General features: G+C 52.9%; 1 protein-coding gene across 1 annotated transcript in view; it reads left to right on the top strand.

Moving 5' to 3' along the window:
- The window catches only part of Tg (thyroglobulin), a 211,589-nt gene that overhangs the window by 96,914 nt on the left and 96,860 nt on the right, over positions 1-17,815 (top strand). The window contains exons 36-37 of the mRNA XM_026407413.2: positions 13,229-13,363; positions 14,771-14,955. Coding sequence (XP_026263198.2) covers positions 13,229-13,363; positions 14,771-14,955 — 320 coding nt within the window. The remainder of the gene's footprint in view (positions 1-13,228; positions 13,364-14,770; positions 14,956-17,815) is intronic.

Below are 17,815 nucleotides of genomic sequence, written 5' to 3'. Positions count from 1 at the left end.
CCTTAGCAGCAATGAGGCACGTATTTGCCATCTTTAAGTCTCATCAATAACTGTTAAATATGCAGAGTTGGTTTCCCAACTCTCTTACATATATAAATGTCAAATATTCTTGGTGAAAAACAAATAAACTAAAACATAAACATCTTTAGGTAATTGTATAATGCTTCACTGTTTTTGCTAAGTGTTTGCATTGCTGAGACTTGGAGTCCCCCAAAAAGGAAAAAAGAGGGTGGGTTGTAGAACATGGCCCTTCACACAGCCTGGGGACTGAGTAGGTGTCTCCCAGCAAGATCCAGATGCCGTGGTCATTTTAAATGTGCCCCTAAAGTGTGACTGAAAAGCAGAGGAGAAACTGAGGCAACTCAGTCTGTGCTGAGTTCCCAAGTGGGGGCAAGACTCTGAGCCTGTCCTCTGTGGTGGGGCCCAGGGAGGGTAAATTGGTCTGTGAGTATGTGTTCCGACCTAGAATGCGTGTGCAGGTATGTGTGCACAGTGTGTGAGGAGAATACTCACCTTTATGCATGTTCCATTCAGGAAGAAAATGAAATATTTGTGAAATACTGAACATTTATAAGTCATTTAATGCTCACGAGAAAGTCAGGTGGTGGCATGTGTGTTTTTAGAATAAGGGGTTGAATGAGCTGGGATTTGAACCCACGCCCATCTGGCTGCCAGTTAGATAAAATGACTTGGTTGAGTTCCTAGAACAGATGGCCTTCAGAGCCTAGTCTCTTGGTCTCCTTTCTCCTTTGCCTGCATGTGTGTGTGAGCTGCCCATTCAAAGTCCACTTGGAGAAAAAGATTCTGCTGCTCTAGTTGGTTGGTGGGGACAGTGGGAAGATACAGGTGGCTTCTGAAGTCTGGCGGGCCTTTCTCCACAAATGCCACCTGGTGAGACCGGCTCTAAGCCCTTCATTTCTGTTGCTCTAGAGAAGGCTGCTACCACCTTAGCTGATTTGAAGACAGCAGGAATTTGCCAGATGGGTGAGCTTCAGAAAGTCTTTCCAGAAAGAAGAGTTTGTCTGTGCAAAAGTCCAAAGCAGGAAACAGCAAGAAGCATCCAGGCACTGGGAACAGCTCAGCACAACAGGCACAGGGGGGCCTGGGGTGGGAGAGAAGACGAGCTGGGCATGGGGCCATAGGTGTGCCCTCAGACTGGGCCTGCAGCTAGAGCTCGGCAAGACCTGGGTAGGTGAGGGGATAGAAGAGCGATCATGCACAGGCACCGGTAGTGAGAGGGAGGATGACCACCTTTAGCTCATGGCAGCCTCTCTTCTGAGAATGGATTCTGTATTCCCCATTTCATTCCAGAAAAGGCACCCTGCTGGGCCGGGGTCTTTATCACCAGGGCAGGAGCTCCCAGTCCAGTCAGGAGAAAGGCTCAGGAGGAACCGCTCCAAGGCCATGAGTCCTGTGCACCGTGGGTGGCTCCAGGCTGCATGAGAAACCCACTCCCCTTTGCCTTCGCTGTAGACAGGCAGGAAAGTGCTGCAGGTGAGGCTGAGTGAGGCTGCCCTCAAGGAGGGGCGTGCGCTTGTCAGATGGTCAAAGGAGAAAGGATGAAGTCCTGGGAGGAGGCTGTGCCTGAACTTGGTTTTGGTGCAGGGGCATACAGAGTTCTGGATCACAAGGCCAGCAGGGACAGGAGTGGGCAGATGGGGATTTGAACCCACGCACATCTGGGGCCAGAAAATAAGGCACTTGTGGAACCATGAGTCACTGAAGGCCTTAAGCAGTTGAGCAATGAGCTTCCAGGCAATTCAGAGCTTCCCCATCGGGCTGCGAGGAGGATGCACTTGTGGATGGTCTGGCGAGGTCCTGAGAAAATGGGGACAGTGGCATGTGGCGTATCATTTTAGTTTCTTCAGGCAAAATTGTATGTTTTTAAACATGTGTACTTATCATTTTCTTCTTAAAATACCCACAATGATGACTCCAAAGACAGTGCTCGGGGTCAACATGAGTGCCTTCCCCAGCGTGGGTGGTGCCCTGGGATGCCTGGCCCTGCCCTCCCTACCCATGCTGGCTCTTCCAGGGCATAACCCCAGGACAAGTGACGTGCTACTTCCACCCACTATTTTAGTACTTCTCTTAGAGGAGCCACTGTAGTAAACTCAGTATTTGGATTAAAATCCAGAGAAAACAGGACATGAGGTTTTAGCATTGTGTTGTTCACATTCCAAGCAGCTCACTTGGGGAACTTCAGGATGCCCCTTGGCCAGTACCTTGATACTGAGCTCCAAATTGCAGTGGGGCTGCCAGCCCAGTGAGCTTGGCAGAGGCTGCAGCTGAGGTGTGCCAGGCAGGAGAGGGTAGGAGAGAAGTGCCCTTGAAAGTGGCCCTGCGGGACTTACCAACACCTCTCTCCCCTCACATCCTGGGGCTCAGTGACAGGGACAAGGGCTGAATTTGGATAGATGGAAAGGGCAGTGGCTGCAGGAATGGCCTTTGGGGCCCACGCAGTGGGTGGCAGGGAGCCAACCCAGTCTGCTCTGCCTCCTGTGCATGGGGCTGTGCCAGGGGCGGACGGGAGCCACTCAGTCTTTCCTGCCAGTGTTTCTCATTGAACTGGAGCGGGAGTCATGGGACCTAAAAATGTCAGCTCTGGCGGGAAGCATGCACATCGCCTACCTGGGGAGGCAATAGATGCCTTGGCGCAGCAGGGGACTGTGAAGCTGTGTGTCCTGGGCCAGCTTTCCCAGGCTGTCACTGCCTCTGTCAAAGGAGAACGAGGGGACAAAACAGGAAGGGTCATCGGGATGGTGGGCTGATGTGGAGCAGTGGTGAAGTGCAGGGCTCAGCCCAGATCTGATGGAGAGTCCCCCTGTCCAAGCCTGTCCCTTTACGGGGAGGACGCTGAGAGCACAATCCTCCCAAGCTGGCACAGAGCTATGGAAGTATATGTATCCAAATTCCTAGTCACCAGGCCACGTGCCGAGTTGTCTAGATCTTAATCCTCACCCCGCCCTCTGAAGTCTGCATGACTGGGTGCATTTTACAGATTTGGAAGCTGGGATTTGGGGGGGCCCAAGTAGCTCATGGCAGAGCTGCAATTCAAACCTAATCTGCATGCAGACCCAGAGTCTCTCCACTGAGGACGGTGACTGTCACTGCTTAGGTCCCCAGCGGTCAGACCCTGGGGGGGAGTTTACATGTAGGTTGATTTTCTAGGGGATTCTCTCAGCAGGGGTTGAGGGGCAAAGGGAGACCCAGGCCTGGGCAGAGGAAGTCCAGCTCCAATGCCACCTCAGTGGAGGCCACAGTGACCCATAGGAGATGGCAAAGCAGGGATGTCATCAAAATACTTATGTCCTCTTGTTGGTCACTCATTGATATGGGCCACCCTGAGAAGGCTGGCCTTGAGCTGAGGCAGTCCCTGAAGAGGTGACAGTGGTAAAGCCCTGGAGTCCTGACGGGGGGTGGAGGAACACCCTGCATCCTCCCTGGTGGCCTGGCTTTTTATAGTCCAGTCTGGAGCACATGCAAGGGTGGACTGGGCTCTTGAACACTGTGCAGGCTCTACTGTATCAGCCTAGGTCCACTGTCCCCACCTGCCAGAGCCATCAGGTGGCACAGCAAAGCCGCACAAAATAAATCCTGATTCTTTTCATTCTCGGGCTAAAATGTCCAGGTGAGCAGGCACTGACTCTAAAATGGTTGAATATTTTGTAAAAGGTTTAAATTTCCTTTCCAATCATGCTATTGCCTGTGTATATGCGCACACACCTGTGTCCATCCTGTAGAAGGAGCTCCTGGTGCAGACCCCGCCACTATTTCATGGCACTGGTTGCCCAGGGATTGGTTTCGTTTCCCAGAGGCCAGCAAAGCAGGGCTGGCAGGCACACCGTTCCCCCCTTCCGTTGCGAGTGCTGGGAGAATCATCCATCTAGCAGCTGCCATGCTCTGTGTGTGTCACCTCCACTGCCCAGCCAGCGAGTGCAGCCGAGAGCAGCTTCTGCCACAGCACCACACTGCCTGGGTGACTGGAATTGCTAGACTTGGCAGGGCTGGGCATGCCACACATCTGGCAGCCCCCACCTCCTCTCTGCCTCTTTGAGATCTGGAGACTGAGAAGGGGACAGAAACAGTTGGCATGCTGGGGTGGCAGCTATGGCAGATCTAAGGAAAATGGAAAATGTGAGGAGGCTGATCCCAGCCCCTCCACAGGTGTTGAGGCAGCTGGGAGACACTGGGTTGGGGACACAGTGATGCTTTCCTCTCATGGCAACCTTCCCTTTCATCCATCCACTCACTCATTTAATACACATTTCAGGGATGTCTGCTGCATCAGGCACCAGGTGCTGGGGACATGGCAGTGAGCACAAGCAGGTCCCTGCTCCTCTGCCGGAGCCCAGATTACCTCCTGAAGAGCCCTCTGACCATCTCCTCCAGGGCAGCCCCTCCAGCCTCCCTGACCTCAGGCGCTGTGGCTGTGGAACCCCTGTCTGTCCACTATGCAGTGCTTCCCCTCTGCAGGGGAAGGAGGCAGGGGCCTGACTCTGGCTCGCTGCTGTATTGCCAGCTTCTGTGGGAGTCGGGGTCAGTAGATGGTGGCTGAGGGAATGCATGGCTTCCCCTTCCCCATTGAGGAATCTGCTGAGTTCCAAGACCTCTTGGAGGGACTGAGCTGACTTACCCAGAAAACATCACCTCCTCTCCCCAGGTGTGAAATGCAGGAGGTGAGTGGAGCCCCAGAGGATGGAGTGAGGGTTTCAGGAGGCATGGGGTGTCTGGCACGGTGGGAGGTAGGGAAGGTGCTGGGCGGCTCTGTGATGGAGTGAGAAGAGGTGATGAGTATCCACCAGTGGCACATCCAAGGTATCCAAGGGTCCCCTGCCATGGAGGGGTTGCCTTAAATAGCCTGTGAGTTCCCCTGAGGTTTTCTATAACTCTGTGGATACACTCAGTTGTTCTTTGGGCTGTGGGATTTTCTCTTGTCTTCAGGACAGCTTGCCCACAAGGTGAAGGGGCTGGGCAGGAGCAGAAGCAGGGGGTGTGGATGCTCTGGCAGTGGGCTGATGTCAGTTCAATTCTGTTTCTAGTCTTGCTTTGTGTGACCTAGGGAGTTACCTCACTGCTCTGAGCCCCAGTTCCTTTAACGTCACCCTGATCCCCGGCTGAGATTTGGGTGGAGCCGTGTATGTGAAATGCTGCTCCTATGACACAGTGACTGGGGACGTACTTGGCACAGAGTGTGAAGGTGCAGCCTCAAGCAGTCCAGGGGTTCGAACCAGCTGCATGAGCCCCCTGATGCTCTGGGCAGCCAGGTGAGGCTCAGGTGTTTGTGCAGATTGAGTTGGCTCTCCACATGCTCTTGAGTCAGAATTTCTGCAGTTTGCCCAGTTCCCCAGGATCACACAATGTGACCCCAAGAAGAGGAATTAAGATGCTCATAGGAACCCTAGTTCTTGTGACACTCCAGGTAGCCTTCTGGGGGACTGTTGGGAGAGTCCCATGAAAGGAGCCAAACTTCTTAAAGAGAAATCAGATTCCATCTGAGTCTATGAATGCCACTAGGAATTTCTTGAGGGACTTAGTGTATTCCACAAATTGCCAGAATAGACATAGATCCAAGTCTGGCTTCGTGTGTATGGTTTTCTCTCAGTTATAACTTTCCCTAGAACTGCCTTTGAGGTTGGCAGCATTGAAGTTGGTGACTCACCCACAAGCTCATAACCCTGACAGATGAGGGCCACTGCAGATGTCTCTGGAAACTTCTGCCTACAATGGGCAGGCCACTGAAAAGAAAAGGCTCACGAGACTGTAGCCAAATCCCAGGCAGAAGGAGGTGCTGCAGCAGAGTGAGGACTGGGAAGGGCAGTTGGTCAAGTCCCTGAGATCTCGGCCACATTGTGAGGCACCTCCAAGCCACAGTCCTGTCCCCTGCAGGACAGCAGAATCATCAGACATGCATTGAAGAGTCATGAATCCTCTGTGTAAGTGAAAGTGTTTTATAAATCGCAATATGCCACATGAAAGTGACACATTCAAAATCAACAGGCCTGTTTCCCATGCGACTTCTTCATCAGCTAATTAATTTATGCAATAATTACCAAGGTCTGTGGTATGCAAATAACAGTAGTATTAATCTTTATAGAGATGGGAAAATAATTAGTTCCCCACTCCTCCTTTATTAATTAAAGCACTTCTTTAATCACATCATTCAATACATATTCATGGATCCGGGCATTTTGTGAAAAATAGTGATGCTTAGTCCTGTTTAGCACATAGTGGAGACTTAATAAACGTTGGCTGCAACTGGTTTCTACCTCTGTTGGTGATGTTCCTTCACATGCTGTCATGTTGGTTGTGGAGGAGAAGTCCTTGGTCTCAGGGAGCTCCTGATTTCACAGGGATAAAGTCCAGCGGTGGGAGGGTAGGTGCATTTGGGGTCTTAGATAAGAACTATCTGAGTGGGCAGGGAGCCTTGAGGGATTCCAGAACAGGTTGCCTCTGAGTTGGGTTTTGAAGATGATCTGAGCCGATCGATCCTGTAAATAAACCAGTTTTACTCTGTATGTGAACAGTGCTGTTCACACTTGCAGTGGAAAGGTCAGACAAGAGTGTCACCGCAGGCCCCTCGTGAGCACGTAGGGCAGGGGGTGGAATAATGGCGGTGATGTGGGAGAGGGAGAGGGAGGCGAGGGGGCTCCCAGAGCATGAAGCTTCTTGGGCACTGTGAGGTCTGGATGTGGGGTGTCCCTAAGCTCCTGTCATGCAGGAGTGCTTGGAGGGGAAGTGACTGGGTGGCGAGAGCTGGGACCTATGCACTCCATCTAGTTCGGATGGACTAACTGGGTGGTAACTGTAGGCAGGGGGAGCGTGGCTGGAGGAGGAGGGCCACTGGGGCGTGCCCCGGAAGGACACTTCTTCCCTGCCCCCCGCCACTCTGTCTCTGCGTCCTGACTGCTGTGTTCTGACCTGCTTCCTCCACTGCACCCTTTTACCATGATGCTGGGCCTCACCTCAGGCCCAGAGCTATGGACTGGGGCCAGAGCTGACCGTGGACTGACCCCAGAAACCTAAGCCAAAATAAACCGTTCCTTCTCCATTCCTGTCAGGTCTTTTGGGCACCGCAATGAAAAGCTGACTCACACAAGCACTAGGGTTTTATTCTGGTAGAAACTCCCATGGGACGTGTTTACCTCAGGGAGAATCTGAAATTGAGACTTGACAGGATATTTCTTCTGAGCATGAAAGTAAGACTAAGAGTCCAGCCTTCAGGGCAGCTGTGTGGGGTGTCCAGTAAGCACTGAGTAGATAATCCAGGAGCTTGGCCGCAGGGCCTGGCCTGGCCGTGTTTGACACTGGTGTTTGACTCATGGAGCTAGTGAGATCCGTGGAGAATTTGTCTGAGGTAAATAGTGAAGCCAAGGCCAGAGCCCCAAGGAAGAGCAGTATTTAAGGGACCAGCAGAGGAGGGGAAGCCAGAGGAATGAGAGGAGGACCAGTGGCCTGTGGTGTCACAGAAACCCGGCAAAGAGGCCAGGCAGGAACTGCAAGGAAGATGGGTTAGTCATCAGCAGCCCTCTGCAGATTTGGAGGATGATGAAGGAGAAACTGAATTGGAGTCGCAGTTTGAGGAAGTGGGAGCTGCAGACTTTCCCCAAGAATCTTGGCCCTGGAGAGAAAACGAGAACAAAATCAACAGCTAAAAGAAATTGTAGAATGTTGTTTGATCACCATGTGAAGGCCACGAGCCACCCGTGGCAGTGTATTAAAAGTTGTATTCCCCTCAATGCATCCCAGATGTCACCTATGTTTTCAGAGAAATGGGTCACCTGGAACCCAATCCCTCAGTAACATGACCCTGGGTTAAAGTCTTGTTTTTATGCCAGAGGAACTCTGGATATGTTTTATGCAAAGAGTAAGAGGCTGTCAGGGCAGAGGACAGAATGAGAATACCGGAGGGCTGGGGTGGGGCTGGATTGGGGACTGACTGACAGATGAAGGCCCAACTCTCAGAGCTCAAAAGGAGGCGAGGGGAGGGGTACGGGCCTGAGTGTTCTAGGGCGGAACCTGCTAGTAAGGCCAGAGCCACTGCAGACGTCAGGAGTTGCTCTCTGGGGAAATGCAAGCCGGCGGACAGTGTCCTGTTTTTACCTTTTCCTGATCACGAAATTAACGAGGATGCCTTTTTCCCCCTTTCTATTATTGAAGGAAAATCTGTTTTTTCTAAGTGCTAACTAGGGCAGAAATAGCTCAGTACGACTTCGACGAGGTTTTTGGTTGAAAGAGGGTCTCTGGTAGAAAGCAGGATGTGTGAGTGGGCGTGGTTGGGCCTGCCCAGTGAAAGGCTGGACCTTGCTGGCTCTTCCCTCCAGGGAATGTGTAGTGACCCTTGTGGCCAGAGAGGCCCAAGCCTCGTGGAGTCTGTTCTGTTTCACTTACCCCTTGGGGACATGGAGATTTGCTGGGGCCTGAAAGGCTCATCCTGCCTGAATGGCTTCAAAACTTTCCTGTTAAACCAAGTGCTCTCATACAGCCTGTAGTCCCAGCCACTCGGGAGGCTGAGGCAGGTGAATCGCTGGAGCCTGGGAGTTTGAGACCAGCTTGGCAAACCTGTGTCTTTAAAAAACAAAAACAGAAAGTACAAAAAGCTTTGCTATTGACCTCAGCCCACCCGCCAGGCACAGAGCAGCCCTCTGGCAGTCCCTGATGCTTCCCCGGCTTCAGGGACAGTGCTGGGTGCTGAGGAACACATGTTTTGTGGGTGGAGTTTACTTGATGTCTGAGAAGGAAGGAAGGAAGGAAGGAAGGAAGGAAGGAAGGAAGGAAGGAAGGAAGGAAGGAAGGAAGAGAGGGAGGGAGGGAGGGAGGGAAAATGACATTGCAATCTATAAGCTATTTTTAAAAAGAAAAATGAAACCCAGATGTAGACAAATCAGTTAATCCTGAATCCTGCTTTTCAGCTGACCACCCCTTGGTTGAGCTGGGATATGCTACTTCTTCATCTGGAGGAGTGGGCATCATGGTAGACTCTGGGTCCTGAGCCTGCGAGCTGGGGCTCAGCCTTAACTAGTGCTGCCAGTAACTGGCTCCCCAATACTGGCAACCCAAATGGCTAAGCGAATGGTGTTTTATTGGAAGTTCTGATTTCCTGTTTGCAAATCATGGCCAGTAGCATGGCCTGAATTGTGGGCCATGAAAGGCTGGGCCAGAAGGGCGTTTTCTGCCTGAATGGCTTCAAAGCTTTGCTGTTAACCCAAGTGCTGAGACGCAGCCTGTAGTTCTGACCACTTGGGAGGCTGAGGTGGAGGATTGCCTGAGGCTGGAGTTGGCAATAGTGTGGTGGGTCTCCTGGTAAATGGTAGATGACGTGAAATGCTGCCAAGACCCCCAGCTTGCATGCATGCAATGCTTTTACACACACAGAAAACTCATTCTTGGAATGGTCAAGAGAGGCTGTGGACTCCCAAATGCTGGAGTTCAAACACAGCAAGGGCTCAACCAAGGGCTCGTGCAGGCTGGGGTGGGGGCAGGAGGGGGGCGTGCTAGAGAATTGCTTGGGACCTGGACATGTGGGCTGGCTTTCACTGGAGAGATGACATTCACTCTTCAATCACAGTGCTCTCTTCCAGGCAGCAACCTAAACATGGAGTGTGGTCAGAGCTTCCATTTTAGGGCCCTAATTGTCAACTTTGATCCCAAAACCCCTTCATAACTCTTCTCTCAAATTACAGTGTCCTCACCATTTGAAAATAGGCAGCTCAGTGGGATCATGCTGCAAAAATGCCACTTGTACTGACCAGGAAAATAGCAGCATGTGGAGGAGGCCAAGGAGGAGGAGGCCTAGGGCCTCCTGCAGTTCAGCCAGGCCGCAGTGCAGAAAGATGGCTCCAGATGCTAAGGGTGCCCGTGGCTGCAGGACTGGGTGGGGCTTCACCTGCCTCTTGCGCAGCCCACGAGAGGTCTGCTTCTGTCATTTGGCAACTTCTCTGGATGAAGTTTATTTATTGCAAAAAAGAAAGAAGAAAAAGAAAGGTGGCATGTGCAGGACTGTATGCAGTGCCAACAGTTGAAACTGTACCCCCCCCCCGTGGGATGGCATCAGGGGCGCCTTGGCAGGGCATGGGCTCACAATAGTGGAGCTCTCCTCATGGCCTCAGTGCCTTTCTAAAAAGGAACACAAGAGAAATTTGCTCCCCATCTGCTCCCTGCCCTATGAGGTTATAGCTAAAAAGCAGCCATCTGTCAACCAAGATGAGGGACCAAGAACCCAACCATGCCAGCACCTTGACTCCAACCTTCCAGCTTTCAGAGCTGTGAGAATTTCATGCATCTATTTGCGGCCGCCGTCTGGGAAACCCACCAGAGCAGCCTGAGTGACAGACAGGTGGGCTGGGTGGTTTTGCTGCTTTACTTAGCATTCTAACTTTAGTGTCCCCGTGCTGGTCGTTAACAACAGGTTTGAGCTGGAAATTACAGCTCCCCATATAGCTGAGAGCCTGGTTCGGTTAAAGGCCAAGAACCTTTCATGCCTGGGACAGTATTCTGGAAAGGGTGCTCCAGGACAGGGAGCTCAGAGGGGTAGGAGGAGCACTGGCCTCAGTGGGGAGGCCTCTTTCCACCTGGCGTGGCCACTTTCCAGCTCCTGGTCCTTGATAAACTCGCACAACCTCTCCATGCGACGAGGAGGCATTAGGGCCCTGGCTCTACTCTATGCCCAGGGTGCCAAGAGGCCACAAGTGTCAAAGGAGACACGATATGTAAACTGTGAAGGGCTGTACTAAGAGGGCAATAGTATTCTATAGCCTGAGGCTTACGTTTAGCAATGTTTATTAGAAGGATAAGCTACTGTGGTCTTCTGAAAAAGAGAGGAAAGGAAGAAAGGGATGGAGAGAGGAAGAAGGGGAGGAAGGAGTGAGGGGAGGAGAGAAATGATATTCTCCACTGAGTTTCAGTGCCCTCACTGAGCCCTTCTCTGGAGTGTTCTAGAACCAGCACTCCTGACCACCCATGGAAGCCCCTGCTGGGAGCCAGCCGTCTGACCTCTTCACTGCGATTGTGGACAATATAATACATGCTAGACTCCAGCCCTTCCTCAGAGTGGAGCCTTCACCATTGCTCAGGACTATCCCTGCTTGCAGGGACATACCGTCTGGCTCTGGCCTTGACTTTTGCCCCCAATTGAGATGAACTCCCAGACCTCTTGGCCTCTGACCAAGCAATGTCTCTGGGTGCCACCCCTGTGCCTCCTACCTGTGCCATGTGCAGGGCTCAGGAGGTACCATGGGATGGCAGTCGAAGGCCTCAGGCTGTGGAGAGAGCTCCCCTCTTGCTGCTCAGGAGCACTGTGCCCCGGGCAGGCCTTGCAGTGTTTCTTGCCTAGTTTCCCTCATGGCTAAAGAAGGCTGCCTTAGCTGGTTTCCAGGAGACACCTGAGATGAGAAGGAGCTTGGCATGTAGTGGGCATGGCACACAGAGCCCCAGGATCACCGGCTGTTGAGAGTGGGGCACAGGAAGAGCCCCTGCAAGGCAGGAGAGGTCTTCAGCGTTCCCCATTGGGCCCAGGGGTTCATCCTTGGTCTATAGCGTCCCCCCGTTGGGCCCAGGGGTTCAGCCTTGGTCTATAGCATCCCCCTGTTGGGCCCAGGGGTTCAGCCTTGGTCCTCAGCGTCCCCCCATTGGGCCCAGGAGTTCAGCCTTGGTCCTCAGCGTCCCCCCATTGGGCCCAGGGGTTCAGCCTTGGTCTATAGCATTTCCCCTGTTGGGCCCAGGGGTTCAGCCTTGGTCTATAGCATTTCCCCATGGGCCCAGGGGTTCAGCCTTGGTCCATAGCGTCCCCCCGTTGGGCCCAGGGGTTCAGCCTTGGTCCATAGCGTCCCCCCGTTGGGCCCAGGGGTTCATCCTTGGTCTATAGCGTCCCCCCATTGGGCCCAGGGGTTCAGCCTTGGTCCTCAGCGTCCCCCCGTTGGGCCCAGGGGTTCATCCTTGGTTTATAGCGTCCCCCCATTGGGCCCAGGGGTTCAGCCTTGGTCCTCAGCGTCCCCCTGTTGGGCCCAGGGGTTCAGCCTTGGTCCATAGCGTACCCCCGTTGGGCCCAGGGGTTCATCCTTGGTCTATAGCGTCCCCCCATTGGGCCCAGGGGTTCAGCCTTGGTCTTCAGCATCCCCCCATTGGGCCCAGGGGTTCAGCCTTGGTCTTCAGCGTCCCCCCATTGGGCCCAGGGGTTCAGCCTTGGTCTATAGCGTCCCCCCGTTGGGCCCAGGGGTTCAGCCTTGGTCTATAGCGTCCCCCCGTTGGGCCCAGGGGTTCAGCCTTGGTCTATAGCGTCCCCCCGTTGGGCCCAGGGGTTCAGCCTTGGTCTATAGCGTCCCCCTGTTGGGCCCAGGGGTTCATTCTTGGTCTATAGCATCCCCCTGTTGGGCCCAGGGGTTCAGCCTTGGTCCTCAGCGTCCCCCTGTTGGGCCCAGGGGTTCAGCCTTGGTCCTCAGCGTCCCCCCATTGGGCCCAGGGGTTCAGCTTTGGTCTATAGCATTTCCCCATGGGCCCAGGGGTTCAGCCTTGGTCCTCAGCGTCCCCCCATTGGGCCCAGGGGTTCAGCCTTGGTCTATAGCATTTCCCCATGGGCCCAGGGGTTCAGCCTTGGTCCTCAACGTCCCCCCATTGGGCCCAGGGGTTCAGCCTTGGTCTATACACATGGACTAGTTTGGGATGCAGACTGTTCCTGGTCTAAGGAGCAACTCTCTTGGATCAAGGCCAGTTCCTGGAAGAGGACTCAGTGGAGAGTCAACCAACTGCCCAGCAAGTGAGAGTAGGCAGCACTCAGTTCTTGAAGGGAGCCCTGGGCAGCACCCAGCAGGGTCCCCTCAGCCACAGGATTGGGGAGGGTAAAGTGAGGTGGGGTCTGTGGGACCAACACAGTGTCTCAAAACAAGCCCACGAGTCTGCTCTGTCCTTGGCCCCGGTCACCCTGCCTGTTGCACCTGCCACTGTGTCAGAGGCTCCCGTCTCTCCTCGTCTCTCCCGCTCCTGTAAACTGCTCATGGAAACGGCTGGGCTTCTGTTTGTTAGTCTTGGTTTTAAGTTTGTGTCCCTAGAGTTGAACACAAAGCTTGGCTCATAGGAAAAAACAAACAAACAAACAAAAAACTCGTTGTAAAACACAGAATTGGATAAAGGCATAGGTGACATGGGAATGGTGGTCCTGTGGAGAGGCCCCTTGGACCACCCTCCACTCTCTCCACACACACCAGTGGCAGCTGTTGCTTGCTTTCTCTTCTAGTCGCTCTGGACTCGTGGCAGACCCTGGCCCTCTCTTCAGTAGCTCTGGACCCATCCATCCGGGACTTTGATGTCGCCCACATCAGCACTGCTGCCACCAGTGACTCTGCAGCTGCCCGAGACTTCTGTTTGTTGGGTAAGGAGAGTCTGTCCCCCTGTGGGGCTGGGCGGGACCTGCCCAGGTGCTGCTCAAGACTCTGGTGTCAGAAACACGAGTGAGGCTTCAGGAGATGGGGAGCACTGGGCAGGGAAGGCCTGACAGGGAGGAGGAGAGCTGGGCCGTCTCTGCGTCCCCCACAGTGCAGGCCGCGCCCTGGGTCTGTAAGAGGATCCGCCTGGCAGCACAAGACAGCCCCTGCTCCAGGGTGGAGGAAGGTCTGGAGCATCTGGGGGCTAGTCGGAGGCAGACTCCAAGCGTGGGTGCCGTGACCCTCTGCAGACAGTAGGTAGGCCCTGAGGGCAGATGAGGACGGGTCCTCTGGCCAGGCTCATGGGGCCAATCAAAGGCCTAAGGGTAAAACTTAAATTTCAAGATATATTTTTCAATGCAATTTAGAGGACTTTCTAGTAGACAAAATTATTCACAGATGCATAATTCCTTTAAAGAGTTTCTAGTTATCCCTAGTATTCAAACAAAAACTGGGTGACCACTGTTCAGAATGTTCCTCAAAGACTTTTTAGCTTCTAAAAGTGGCTGAAGTTGGATACCATTTATTCCCCTCCAAGATTCTGAACCCTTCTGAGATTCCACAAATTTCGTGAATCTCCCCTACAAGATTAGATAACAGTATGCACAAGGCCAAATTTATCTTACAGACCAGGCCACCATGTACAGATGTACCAGTGGTGTACTGCCCAATTCTGGTTGGTGCCATTCAGAAACTGGGCTCTGAATGGGGCCCATAGGCCATGCATTGGTTGCCTAATCAAATGAAGCAGCACTATTTCACATTTGTTTTTAGTACTGAGTGCCACGGAGTAGTTTCAGTTGTCTAGTATAATAACTGGCTTGCTTGGTGAAGGACAGTCCCTGCTGGCGTGTGGCAAGTATGTTGCAGGGTGTGGAAGCATGTAGAGGGGACAGAGAGAGACAAGGAGGAAGAGGAAGGCAAGGGCTGGACCAGGAAGAGCCCTGTATATTAGGATTCCATCCCGAAGCCCACAAGGAGCCAGAGAAGTGTGCTAAGCAAAGAAATGACAAGAGCCCTTTGTGAACTAGGTGAACCATAGATGACCTACCATACTGGAAGGTGGATGGGCGTTCCCAGCACCATCTCACCCCCGCCTTCTCCAACAAATGCCTGGGGTTTGCAGGGGGTGCTCAAGGAAAGAATGGTTGCGTGGTGAATAGGGGTGGGTCGGTAGTGGAAGGGAGGTTCAGGGTGGGTGGGTGGATGGACAGTGGACAGAGGAGGCCTTACGCACAGCTGCTGGTACCTGATTAGATGGAAGGAGGGATGGACGGATTCAGTGTGCACACGGCCATGCCTGGCTGCGCCAGCGAAATCACACTCCTAGCCCAAGCCTCACTCTTTCTCTGTAGAATGTTCCCGTCACCAGGCCTGCCTGGTCACCACTCTCCAGGCCCGTGCTGGGGCCATCAGGTGCGTGTTCTACCCTGACACCCACAGCTGCACACACAGCCTGCAGGGCCAGAGCTGCCGCCTTCTGCTCCGTGAGGAGGCCACCCACATCTACCGGAAGCCTGGTGAGCCTCTCCTGGGCTTTGCAGCCATTCCCCGGAACCCGCAGAGCTAGGAAGTCACATGGTGAATCGGTGGCACTGGCTTTGTGAAGTTTAAGGGAAAGTTGGCCAAAGTTACTCTGGGCGGGGTGGTGCTCATCTGGGAGGGAGGGAGAGGGGGAGGGAGAACACTTAGCTTCTCATCACTTTCATCATGTACTTTTTTGAGTATAGAAGCCATTTTAGCCTTTGGATTTTTTAATCTAATAATTAAATAAGCCATTTTTTATTTCTGTCTTGTCATTTAGTGAGCTCTTTCACATGCCTCGCTCCTCTCCTTTGGTGCGGGGAGCAGGATGCGGGTTTTCCCCCCATCTTAGCCATCAAGAGACAATTGTCCAGGAAGCTATTCTTTCTCTGATCTTTCTCAGCTAGGGATGCCAGGCCGCGGCTTGGAGCCAGAGCTCCCCCAGACCCACATGGCCCACACGCCATGCCATAAACACCAGGGAGAAGCAAGCTGTCCCCAGAGGAGCTGAGTGTAAGACCACTCAGGGCCGGGTGGGGCTCAGAGGCAGAGTGCTCTAGATGTGCAAGGCTCTGGGTCCATCCCAAATGCCACCAAACGAAACAGCACACAGCTCCATGGGATTATAGATGAGGAGCCGGGGCTGGGGAGGCCGGGATGAGGCCAGGGAAGAGCAGCTTGCAACTCCATCTCTGAGGAAATCCCACAGCAGCTGTTGCCCAGGAAACAGGGAGCTGGGGGGCAGTCCTCCCCCGACATGTTTATTGGAGAAAACATGACCACTGAGTGCTGCCCACATTTGCCACCATCTCCTGAGCAGGGGTCTCACATTTTTTCTCTGAAGGGCCAGATAGTAAATCCGTTAGACTCCATCAGTATACCTTTCTTTGACAACTATTCAACTGCCTCCGTAGCACGAAGGCAGTAAGAAACAGTATGTCAAAGTCACGGACACAACTGGGTTCCAATAAAACTCCATTGACGAAGCCAGGGAGCAGTTGTGTTTGGCCCCACCTCTGCCCTTGAGCACTGACATCCTTCTCTGCTATCTAGGGCCAGGACATCCTCCTCTCCTGACCCTCCTCTACTCAGCCTTCTGAACACAGGGTAGATTCTAGACCTGGGGAGATCTTAACCCCTCAGTCTTATCTTCCATCTCTCTGGACATTTATTTATATTTACATGGACAGTCAAGCTGGATAGATTTTAATAGATTTCACCAACAGTGTAGCTGATGTGTGTGGTGGTTCTGCTGAGAAATGCCTTAACGTTGAGGTCTGAGTTCTACAGAAAAAAAATTAGACTGCTTCTCTATTAATTCAGCGTGACTAAAATTCCCCATGAAATGCTCACTTCCTAAGGCAGCAGCACACACATATGCACCTTCGCTGACACACGGGATTTTCCTAACCCCGCCAGTCACGTGTCCTAAGTATGTGGGTATTTTGGGAAGAATCCTCCTGTTCTGCAAAAGAGTTCAAAAGGGGGAGCTGCACCTCTAACATTTTCCCCAATCTTGATTTCACTGGGCAGCCTCGAAGGGTGGATCAAATACCTCTGTCGACAGGAAAGCAGCGCATTCCCTTGACAAGCTTTAGCCTTTGGATTTTTGTATTTTTCTGGCTTTCCTCCCGACTTAGGATGGGGCCATGTTCAAGAACTGTAGCTATTTCCTGCATAGCAAAAGGAATCTCCTCTGCATTAGCACTACTTCCTGAGGGCTCACCTGGGACCCTCTGAGTTACAGCTGAAACAGGAAAACCTGTGAGAAGGAACTGGGGGGCTGACTTGTGATTGAGGCCAGATTCAAAACCAGAAATAGGCCTGTGGCCATAGGTACCTCTCCATAGTGGAGAGACAGGCTGGGGCCGCAGGGGGGGCCTGCCAGCATCACAGGCTGACGCAAGGCCAGAGCTTGCCCTTCTGAGCCAACCCCTGCCATGCCCGTGCACATAAGTCGGGAGCTGGGTCAGGCCTTTCTTGCCCCTCAGAGCCTACCTTCACTTTTCTTCTGTCTCTCTTCTTCTCTTTGCTTTCTCTGCTCCTTCCCTCCCTCCCTACTCTACCCTTCCTTTATTCCTTCTGTTTATTCACCCAACCATCCACCCATAAACCCATCCATGTATCCATGCATCCAGAAACCCCCGCATCCAGGCACCCATGAATTCATCCATAAACTCATGTGTCCATGCATCCATCCATCTACATGTTGAGCGCCTGCTGTTTGCCAGGCTCCAGAATGGAAAATCACTGGTATATCGTTTATTCTTAGCACCATTGCGTTGCAGAGGCTGCCGCCATACCTACTTCAGAGGAGGGGAACTCGAGGCTCAGAAAGATTGCCAAGTTTTCCCAACAAGTAATATTCCTGTGGAGTGAAGACAGGCGTGCTTAACTCCCCAGACCATGTGGGGTTCTGCCTTGCTGTGCTGCCCCTCAGCGTCCTGAGGTCCTGAAGAGACAGAGTACCAGGTTCCTCAACCTGAGAACCCACTGACATTTGGAAATGGAGCATTCTTTGTTGGGGATGGCCTGTCCATCCATGCCAGTAACATCTCTCCCCTACCCTGTGACAACGAAACATGTCTCCAGACATGGACAAATGTCCCCTAGGACAGCTGATTACAAGGTGCTCTGGGATGGATAGACTTGTGCCCCTTGCCTGCCTGCCCGTCTGCCCCCTTGCCCCACTTTTCTGTTCATTATCACTGTGACAGATGTGTATTTTAGAAGGAGCTGTCGAGCAGCAGAGAGCCTCTGCCTGTCACTTAGCTGAGAGTGGAGTTGAGCCGACCAACCCTACTCGTTAGGATGAATAAGAGACTTCTGTCCCCCACATAAGTGTCTCCTCACCGGTGTTCATCAGCTCCTTTGTG

This window comes from Urocitellus parryii, chromosome 7 (assembly GCF_045843805.1).
Source record: "Urocitellus parryii isolate mUroPar1 chromosome 7, mUroPar1.hap1, whole genome shotgun sequence".
Classification (NCBI taxonomy): domain Eukaryota; kingdom Metazoa; phylum Chordata; class Mammalia; order Rodentia; family Sciuridae; genus Urocitellus; species Urocitellus parryii.
Note: the sequence above shows the minus strand (reverse complement) of the source record. Positions and strands in the feature narration are given on the sequence as shown.